This window comes from Python bivittatus, unplaced genomic scaffold (genome assembly GCF_059951505.1).
Source record: "Python bivittatus isolate LINGU-HERP-01145 unplaced genomic scaffold, Pbiv_v1 ctg000840_np1212, whole genome shotgun sequence".
In the NCBI taxonomy this organism is placed as follows: Eukaryota; Metazoa; Chordata; class Lepidosauria; order Squamata; family Pythonidae; genus Python; species Python bivittatus.
The window spans coordinates 21,257,132-21,268,120 of NW_028277113.1; the positions used below are offsets into that span (position 1 = coordinate 21,257,132).

General features: G+C 38.7%; 1 protein-coding gene and 1 long non-coding RNA gene across 2 annotated transcripts in view; one reads left to right on the top strand and one right to left on the bottom strand.

Annotated features, from left to right (window-relative positions):
• The window catches only part of PARD6G (par-6 family cell polarity regulator gamma), a 77,788-nt gene extending 70,346 nt beyond the window's left edge, over positions 1-7,442 (top strand). Inside the window, exon 3 of the mRNA XM_088130637.1 lies at positions 5,141-7,442. Within this exon, the coding sequence (XP_087986763.1) occupies positions 5,141-6,000 (860 nt within the window). The 3' untranslated portion in view covers positions 6,001-7,442. The remainder of the gene's footprint in view (positions 1-5,140) is intronic.
• LOC148213713 (uncharacterized) lies at positions 4,387-10,984 on the bottom strand. Its single transcript, XR_015793927.1, has 3 exons — positions 10,864-10,984; positions 8,406-8,510; positions 4,387-6,057 (listed from the first exon to the last, which is right to left on the bottom strand). It is a non-coding gene; the product is annotated as an uncharacterized LOC148213713 (long non-coding RNA).
• Positions 10,985-10,989: the final 5 nt, after the last annotated feature.

The window sequence follows — 10,989 nt, forward strand, 5'->3', positions numbered from 1 at the left end:
ATTAGTCCAAGGCGAATGACCTGAGATTGTTGAGCTGTGTTTGCCCCGAAAAGCCTTAACTGCCACCCCACAGAGCCCCTTTATCAGTTGAAAATACATTGGAATGTTTAATGCAAGAGATGGAGAAAATTAAAGACATGGGGAATAATCATCTTAACATTTTTAATTTTAGTTTTAATTAAAATAAATTAAAATACAGGTTTTGCCCTGTCTTTTGGGGAAAACAGTTCATGGCAGGCATGTAACTCAAAGGACCAATCTGGCTTTCAGCCCCAAGCAATGAGATATTCTTGATTGACATTAGTCTTGTAATAACCAAATGTGGAGTGATAATTCCCAGAATCCCCTAGCCAGCATGGACAATAAACCAGAAACAGATAGATTAAATGATTTGACAGTAGCATGCTAGGAAACAGTGAGAGGACTGAGAAATGATAATAGAACAGAAGAGAGGAGAAGACTAATAGTCTATACAGGAGATGCCAGACAAGCTGGACCAGAAGGGGGTTTTTTTGGCAAAGAGAGTGGAGCAGAAGGGCTTTATATTCATAGTATTTACCAAAGAGGTAACAGAACTTGAGAGCAGCCTGGACATGTAGAATAAAGAGGAACCAAGACTTCATTGTCAGTGGATACTAAAACATACTAAGAAAGGTAGCTTGGGATTAAATGTAAAACATTTGGTTTTTAAAATGTTGAGTCTGACCATGTTTGAAAAACCAAGCAGATAAATCTGGCTAGTGAAGATCCAGGATTGTGTGGGAATGGGAGATCTAGGGCACAAAGAGGAGTTGGATGTCATCTGTATACAAATCACTCAACATTTAACATGTGGGTGGGAATAAAGGGCTCACAAACAGATTCCAAGGAAACTCCAAGTACATAAATATAGAGGATCAGTCTGAAGAGAAATCAAAGGCAGCAGGACAATCAAGGAAATTGAGGTCAAAGCTGAGGTCTTTGGACTTGGCAGAGAAAGATTTCTCATGAAATTTAAGTGAAGGTGATTTCAGTGGGACACTGAAGAGAAGGTAAAGTCAAGACTGTACAAAAAAGGAGGAAGCACACTCCAGGAGCTTGGGAGCTAAGGAGAAAAGAGGAAACTGTTAAGAATGAACATGCATCCAGAGAGGAAAGTGCTTATGATTAAATGTAAGAGCAGGTGAGCCAGCAATTGCAAGTTTGGATGTCAGCTGCTGCTGGTTGCCTGGTCTGCTTGTTTCTTTGTTTAGGATTTGTTGATGATTTCAGTGGGATTTAGGTATAAGACTGAACTGGGAGAGATTTGACTAGATTTTCTCCCCCCCCCCAACTTTTTCCCCCTTCTTTTGTAGGTTAAGATTTCTGAAGAATTCAAAGGCTTCCACATTTTTTTTCTCCAGTATGTGCCAACATGGCTCTCTTTTTGCTTTTGGTAAAATGTAAGCCTGTTTCTTTAGAGCTTCTTGTTCAACTGGTAAACCTGGTCAGCATAAATAGGCTTGGATGGATGTTACTTTGTGTTTCTTTCTTGCTTACATCTATGCTGGGCAAAGGAAGCTACCTAAGTCAAAGTTCACTATATATCTGTTTCCTTTAAACAATTCTGTATCTCTGACTTTTCCAACATTTTATGACAAATGATGGAATAACTCCCCTGCCAAATGTTATCATTGTATAAAAACATTGTGTTTATTTCTATGGAAGCATGTGACTGATCAAAATAAGAGGCATTGAGTTATTTATGTTGATGGTTGCATTCAGAAAATGACAATATGGGGTTGAGGGCATCCCGTGGTCCCTAAAGACTTGTTGGTTTCATTCTTAAAGCTGCATGAAACAAGTTACTCCCCTTGTGGAAATATCTCTGCTTCTGATGTAGTTTCCAAGCTGTCAAGTGATATTGCACCATATCCAGAGGAAATAATACACCAGGAGTGTGCGTGGACTGAAAATACCAGGTCCAAAGCAAATTCTTCCTATATGAGCCTAGCAGTCTGATTCTCTGTGGAATCTTGCTTGTTTACCTATTCTTATCTGGCCAAACTTTGGTATTTTGTCTGGCAGGCAATTCTTGTGAAAAGCAGCTGTCCAAGCAAGAGGAGGAGTGCTTCTGGTATTAAGGATTTGTCTCTCTCTCTGTGGGTGTGCGTGTGTGTCGTGTTTTTAAAAAGTCAGTTTTTCTGGAAATATTTTCTTATTTTTCTCTTCCCCTTCTCTTTTAAGTTCAGACTGTAAATGTTTACGTTCCTCTCACAGATTTCAGTATTTACATTTAGGCCACATGTAAAATGAAAATGGCACCTAGAGCAACTTTCCTTGCATTGGGTTGATGTCGTATCTCGATAGAGCTCAATAGCACCAGACTAGGAAAAGGGAAAAAGTTATGGAACATTCAGGGACTACCAGAAAGTTTAAGTTTTTTTAAAAATATTTGCACTAGTGTATTCCAGATTTTATTGGGATAAGGAAAAAAACTTGTGTAATAATCAGAATATAAGATACAAAATGGGAGCCAAAAGAAATCCTAGTTGTGAAAAGGTTCTATATTACTTTTGTAACACTCATAGCTTTCTGGGGATATAAATTCAGAAACATATGCTCTCTTCAACTGATGCTGTCTGTGATCAGTGAGTAAACCCTCTGGTTCCCTGAGTGTGCTTAGAAACCCCATTCAATGCAAAGCTTTCCAGGGAAGTAAAGATGGGGTTTATGTAACATCCATTCCTCCACCTTTGAGAAATCTTGGAATATAAACAGTTGGTCTAGTCCCTATCTTGAATTTATTCAAATGCATTAAGGCTATTTTAATTTGGAGGTTTCTTCTTCATTTTTAAAAGAATGTCTCAGAGATGGGCAAAATCTAACTCAGGAGGTCTGGAGGATAACATAAGTAGCATTTCTTTTCCAAAAAGAAGTATCTTTCAGTGGACATTATGAGCAATGCAGGAGGCAATATAGATGTGGCCTAACCTCACAGTTGCTTAACTGGATCTCAAAATCACAGCAGTTTAGCAAGTAGTCAACAATTCATCAGCCCCACCTTCAGAGCGAGTTGCTTTAACTTGTCCTGGCATTCATCTTGGCTCTGGCCTCAAGAAAGCTAAGGTGCAGCAACGGGAAACCTCTGCCATACTTGCCAGGGATCTGCATACATTCTGCTCTCAGATTCCTGGGGGGTGGGAGGGGACCATCTTTCTCAGCTTTGTTCTTGTCAAGAGAGAGGGTTGCATTGGGTTATTTTTTGCATATGTATATTCACCCTATTGCACCTTACGGTGAATATGCAGGTTGCTGCCTCATAGCTTAGACCAATTGGTGGCTAATTTCCTTCATTTTCTGTGTGTGAGACCATTTGTAACTGATAATGAGCACCTCTTTTCTTGTTTAATAAGCAAAACTTGGAGTTGAGAGCCAAATTTAGTCTTTGAAAGATATATTTGGGGCTGCATTCGAAAAAATGACTAGCACCAATACAAATGTTTGATTTAATTAACTGTATTTAACATTTAATAATGTTTAATATGATTATGCATCATGTGTTTAATACATTTTCCAATTCTGCCATATTAAAGATTACAACTAGGCAGGAATTTTTGGAGATGCTTAGGAAACCATACTCAGTAATATGGGGGTGCCTACAAGTTGTGCACCTTTAATTTTAAAAGATGGCTTACCAGAAGTCTTCTCATTTGCACAAATCCTTTCTGTGTCTTGGTGATCCCTTCAAATAATTTATGTAAAGCTACATTAAGTTTACTTAGCCAGTGTTTCTTGCCCTGATAGCTTGCTAGTGGCATGCTAGATCATGAGTAATATGTTTGGGTCTCTTAAGTGATTGTGCATATTGATTTCCTGCCTGATGTTAATAAAGTGAGTACAGAAAAGCTACCTGCATCTCTGGTTCTCCATTCCACAGTTTCTAAACATTGAGGGAATATTTTCTTCCAGGAGGCCAAAATTGTCTTTGGTTATCTTTGGAGAAAATGTTCGCAAAAGGAAACTCTTTCAGTTTTGCACTATGGAGTTTGTGGGGATGGAACTAACATTGTTCTGTCTAGTTTGTGCTATCAGACTGAAATGTCAGGCCCATCCATTGCTTTATTCGTCGTCAGTTTGAAGTGTTGTTCTGTTTGAGGCCTCTTTTGAAGCTTCTTGGTGACTTATTCATCTGCAGCTGCATTTGTAGGATGATCTGGTGTGGAAAAAAATGGGCTATTTTTGTCTAGAATGAGGGTTTAATTAAAGACAATAGAATAAGGGATGCTTCACACATTCCACAGCAGCAATTACGTGTCTTTCCCATATTTACAAGCAACAGGTTGCCGGGGCTCCTTTAAAATATGCTTTTGTCTGCCTACACATGCATATTTTACAACTTAGACCACAACAGCGTTAACACAGGACTTTACGAAGATGTTTATGTATTTTAAGTTACACAGTAGCATGTTCCTTAGAATAATCTATAGCAAGCAAAGCCATTAGGGACTACATTCCCTGAGAGAGATGAAGCATACAGTGAGGAGAGCAGATACGGATGTTCCTTGACTTGCTTTTTCATAGCTACATACGGGTTTGAAATATGGCTTTAGGCCATTAGAGATGAAAAGCTAGTACATTAAAAGCAACAGTGCTCTGGTGCAATTTACAACTTCATATATTGTTGATTAATGAAAGATGACTAGTAGTCAATCAGTCTAGTCCTGCTAATCAGTTACTTGCCAGCAATCTTTTAAAAGATAATCTTGTAGCCTTGGCTAGTTGCTTCATAGATGGCTTTGAAGAAGTGGTAAACTGCCAGAAATGCCTGTGTGGCTGTTTTTCCAGTTTTCTCTTCACAGTAGCCACAAATGGCATTTCATTTTGAGTGTCTTCTTCTAGCAAACAAGCTCTGTGCTGTCAGCAAACAAATTCATATTCATCCTAAGATCAGTCTGCCACTTTTTTCTTTGTCCAACCTGTAGTCTAGGCATTTCTTCCAATATTTCAAAATACAGTTTATTAGTAAAACAGTCTTTAACTTGACAGTCTCACAGCAATGTTTCAACCATATTTAAATGTTGGTATATCATGAAAGCTGGAGATAAGGGTCTTTTTCTTGCAGAAAATGGCCTATGGATGGTTTAGTCTGAGGAATTAATGTTTCCCTCTCTCTTTGCAGATGAAGCAGATTATGGAAACTTTGGTTCAAACACCTTAACAAGGAAAAAGAAAGCTCTGGTGACCCTCCGGAATGACAACCTTCGCCGGCGCCCCCATGTTAATATCAGCATGCCTCAGGACTTTAGACCAGTGTCTTCCATCATTGATGTGGATATTCTACCTGAAACTCATAGAAGAGTACGACTGTATCGACACGGGTGTGAGAAACCACTTGGATTCTATATTCGGGATGGGACCAGTGTAAGAGTGACTCCTCATGGGTTGGAAAAAGTTCCTGGCATTTTCATCTCACGGATGGTTCCTGGGGGCTTAGCTGAAAGTACAGGCTTGCTTGCTGTCAATGATGAAGTCCTGGAAGTGAATGGTATAGAAGTGGCAGGAAAAACCCTTGATCAGGTGACGGACATGATGATTGCCAATAGCCATAATCTTATCATCACAGTCAAGCCAGCAAATCAAAGGAACAATATTATCAGAAGCAGTCGGATGTCTGGGAGCTCTGGTCAGTCTACAGACAGCACTGCCAGCCATCACAGTTTGCCTTCTTCTCATGTCCTGCAGAACTTCCACCCTGATGAAATGGAGAGTGATGAGGATACTGACATTGTAATTGAGGGCTGCCTGGAACCACAGCCCATTCCAAAATCTCACAGTCTTCCTTCTAGTAGCCTTTCCCGAATCAATGGCAACAGTCTTAGCCACAGACTACAGAGAGAACTAGGACTCAACAACAGTTTTGGACGAGAAAGCAACGGCAATATTCACAAAATCCTTAGTTCCTTAAAAACTGATCCTCGTCATAGTTTAGTTATTCCCAAAGGAGGCGTTGAAGAGGATGGAACAGTGATAACACTTTAGTGGCTGTTTTGAGTTTGTATTTCTGTAATCTGGAAGTGCCAACTGGAATGATTCAATCTACATGCAGAAGAGAGAGAACCGTCACTCTCATAAACATTCTGGTGTATGATACATGTTACTTTCCAGGAAGGACAATTTTTGTAATTAGACATAAAAGTATTGTCTAGTGTAACCCATGCAAAATTGTAAATATGATTTCTGCTTCCATGTTCAAAATGAGGGAAAGAACAGAGTCCTATGTTTTTAAAATCCTATGAAAATCTTCTAGCTGGGGTAAATTATGTATCTGCCGTACGTATGAAGATACTCGGCGTACATGTAATTAATTTGGAAATTAACAAAACCTGGAATACATGTTCATGAATTAATCTTGGTTGAAAAATACAATTATGTTATCTTCCAAAAACTGATTTTCTGCCACTAGGTAACTGCTCCCTAGCTTTTTTACACAAAAAACTGGCTGTATTGTACCTAAATCTGGAAAAGGCTGCCCTTAAAGAACAGCTTTCTATCCTGACTATAGTTGAGGGCATGCTGCATTTACTCCTTTTTTTCCTTTGGGAATGAAACTTTGACCAAATGATTTTGTGTTTGTATATGTGTGTATGTGTGTGTATAAAATCTTACATGGACAAGGAATTGCTATTGTTAGCATAATTTCTTTTTAGATCAGCACCCCCTGCTGGTCATTGATAGTTCTGTCTGCATAAACTTAACCTTTCTGTTTATCTGAAAAAGATGCAGCATGAATGCTGGTTTAGTTAATGCACCACAATAACGTGGAATGTGCATTCTATTTTTATTATTAAAATATTTATTAGACAGATATTCCCATTTTAGTGACCATTGATTTCACCTTTTGATCTTGCTAATGGTATTGAATAAATAGAACTTAGAATCATGTTATGCCTCTGTTCTAAAGTATCATGAACAATTCAGCTAAATTTGCCTTATCATTTAGAATTAAAATAAATTCACTGAGTCTTTAATAATTAAAATATTCACTTGAGGAGGGGCAGCCTATATTATTTGTTTTCTAAACCTTGTTGAACTACCTGCTCTTCAGAAATCTAAAATGCCAGCTGCACTGTAAGGATTAAGTCAGTAACAGACAATTCTAAAAGAACCTTGCTCCCAGCTCTGCTTTCCTATTCCATAAAATGCCACAAGTTGTTAAAATGGTTTATAGAGAAAATATGAATATATTCCTGAGATGCCTAAAAAACAAAATATAATTGTTTTACAGTGTATTTTTCTACTTTTAGCTTTATTATTTTCTTTGTTTTTTACTGTATAGTATTGTATATTAAAGTGTTTCCAAAGGAATGAGTTTGCTTTATTTAATTTAGAGCCTAGCTTTTGTTTACCTTACAGGCAACTGTCAGACCTGAAGTTTAATCAGAAGTAATTTATGATCATACTTGGAATAAAATTCACTACGTAGTTCTCATTGCTGAACTGAATACAATTACCATCTGTTCCATTTCAGAATTCCAGTTTCATAGCTGCAGCAAGAAATTCCAGAAATGGGGATCTGAAATTGCTACTTTGAAGTTCTTATGACTCGCCTGGAGTGGAGGCTCCAGTGATAATAGTTCTAGCATCAATGCCTGACCAATTGCCCTCTCCTTTCTCAGGATTGCAGTTTGCACAACTAAGAGTACCATAAGTTATTGTGTTGATGTCCATGGAACATTCGTGGTCATTTGAGATGAAGGTTATATTGTTTTGACGTGTAGTCATCAGGAATTAAGTACAACTTAAGTATTTATCTTTGGGGAGGGAATCACATTCACAGAGGAACAGGAGAATGAAGGGGGAATTCTTCTCCTGTTTCATGTACTCTATTGATTTGAACCAGACTGGCTAGTCTGTAAGAGAGGCACTCAGAATAGATTTGTCAGATTTTGCAAGTCCAACCCATTATAACACCCCAGTCCTATGCCTATTTGCTCAGACATTAGGCCCACTGTTTTTGACAGGATTTACTTAATCAGTAAGATTGCTTAAGACTACTATCTTGTTTTTATTCTAATTAAATTGCAATCTATATGGCTGTAACAGAGGAACCAAGCACATTTTCACAGCTACAGTTCAGCAATGAACTATAAGAATCACAGGCATCTTTATTATCTTTTCACCCTGAGAGATTAAAGAAGCTGCACTTCTTCCAAGCTCACATGGCTGCTTTGGAATTTGTTGCCAGTTGTTTTCACATCCATCGGTGCATGCACAGCCACTTCACTAGCAAAAGTGAGGCAATCATGTATGCCTGGGAAAAATAGCTGTGTAAGTGATTGAAAATAGAGGTGCTTCACAGCATTCTTGTGCATTTCAGAGCAACCTTTCAAAGGATTTGCACAGTCCCGTGAGTCATTTATACATACACATATACACAACTTTACCTTCAAAGCAACTTTTTGCAGTCGTGTGTCCTCACAATGTAGTCCTGTCATACAGTGAATTCAAGGCAGTGAACAGATACTTTAGGCAATGAAGTATAAGTCACACTAAAACAAAAAGTCAAAGGGTTAATGCAGAACTTTCAAGACTTTTATAACAGACCCTTCTCGTTTGTGTATTCTACTTACTCATTTGATTATGTGCCATCATATTGTTGTCAACTCTTAACAACCACATACATTTTCTCCATGACAATTTGTCCCTAACCTGGTCTTTCAATGGTGCATTCATCACCACTGTAACTGAATCCATCCACCTTGCTGCTGGTCATCCTCTTTCTTTCTACCTTTCTCAGCATTAGAGCCTTCTCCAGAAAGCTAGGTCTTCACATGTTGTGTCCCAAGGAGGATAATTTGAGCTTGGTCATTTGTGCCTCTAGTGAGAACTCTGGGTTGATTTGTTCAAAGATCCATTTTTTTTTCTTGGCTGTCCACAGTATTCTCAGGAATCTTCTCCAACACCAAAGTTCAAAAGCATCAATGCTCTTCCTATTCTACTTCTTCAGAGTCCAACTTTTACTTCCATTGAATATCATAAGGAATACTTTGGCTTGCACTATTTTGATCTTTGCAGGTATAGTCACATCACAGTATTTGAATATCTTTTCTAAGGCCTTCATGGCTGCCCTACCAAGTACTAGACTGCAGCGTGTTCCTTTGTTGATGGCTGATCCTAAACAACAGAAAATATCTACCACTTTGATATCTTCATTGTCAGTTCTAAGGCTGGTTCTACCTGTTGTCAGCAGCTTGGTCTTCTTTATATTTAATTTTAGTCCCATTTTTTTCACTGTGCTCCTTGATGTTTATCACTAGAGCTTGCAGATCCTTTGCATTTTAGGCTATCAGGGTAGTGTCATCAGCACAGCACAGGTTATTTACGTTTCTTTCTCCAATTTTAAAATTGCGCTCATCTTCCAATCCAGCTTCCCTTAATATATATTTGGCACATAGATTGAATAAGGGGAGAGGGTACTGCCTTGTTGCACTCCTTTGCCAATCTGGAGCCCATGTTCTGTCCGTACTGTGGCTTCCTGACCTATATATATCTATGTTTCTCATGAGGACAATGAGATGCTCTAGGATTCCTGTTTTTCTGAGCCAGTTCCACCTGATCAACACAAATGAAGGCCTTTCTATAATCAATGAAGCACATAGTATTTTTGGTATTTGGCTTTCTCAATTATCCAGCATGCATCAGCAGTGATGTATCTTATTCCTCAAGCCTTTTCTAAAGCCAGCTTGAACATCTGGCATTTTTTTCCATGTAGGGCTGTAATCTGTGTTGGATGATCCTAAGCATTATTTTGCTAATGTGAAATTAAGGATATTATATGATAGCAAACTTCGTTACATCTTTTTGGGGGATTGGAATGTAGATTGACCTCTTCCAATTGGTTGGCCACTATGTTGTCCAAATTTTCTGACAGATCTTACTTAGAACTTCTACTGATTTTTATTCTGTTGCTTGCTATACAGTATTTCTGTAGGTATTCCATCAGTTCCTGTAGCCTTTCCACTTGGTATTGACCAGAGTGTTGATCTAACTTTATCTTCTAGTACTAGAGGTTTTTGTAAGTAGGGAATATCTTCTAAAGCATCTTGGATGTTGGCATCTCTACTGTACAGTATTTCAGTATACTATATTTGTACAATTCATTTTTATTTGCTAAATGCATAACTTTCCATATGTTTCATGGTATTGTCAAGCCATTTATGATAATTTCTGATAGTTTTGATTTTGTTCAGAGTGTTAGCTATCCCACCTAATTTTGTTTCACTTGCTGCCTCGATAAGCATTCCAGTATCTCCCCAAGAAATTAATAAAAATGACATATTTTAAAGACTGGGTACATGCAAGTCTATTGGCTTCTTCTGAGACTTTTTTTAGTTTCCCCATCTAGCCTATAGCTTGGGTGTCCAAATCCTGAGCAGGCCAACTCAAGATCAGCCAGTTCCTGCTGCCTTCTGCTGAGACAAAACAGCAGGCCACAAAATACTCTGGGTGGATCAAGTTTAAATAACTGTTTTCATCTATAAATAGATTCCTGAATCTACAAGGCTGGGAAGTCGGCAGGAAAGGAAGATGAAAACCATCCCTTACTTTTTTCCCTGTAACTGTTTCTCAACCTCACTGGCGTTAAGCTGGTTGGGGGAATTCTGGGAGTTGAAGTCCACACATCTTAAAGCCAATGAGATTGAGAAACACTGCTCTATTCTGTAAACTAAATGGAAAACTCCACATTTGGAGTAAAACAAGGAGGGAAAAGAAGAAACACGCCTGGGAATGACGCCTGCGGTAGGATCTCTCCCACGTGACCGAAGAATGTGCTTCATCCCCAAAACACTCGTATTCGCTCCGCCCTCTAAGTAGAACGTGAATTAAGTGGGAGCAACTAACCCCGGCGTTCACGTTGTCCTTGCTGAGCTTCCGTAGCGGGGGAGGGGGAGCAATTAAGCTGTCAGTTGGAAGGCCTCGGATTTAAAACGCCCCGAATCAGGTGACAGGCGGTTGATTCCGGGTTGG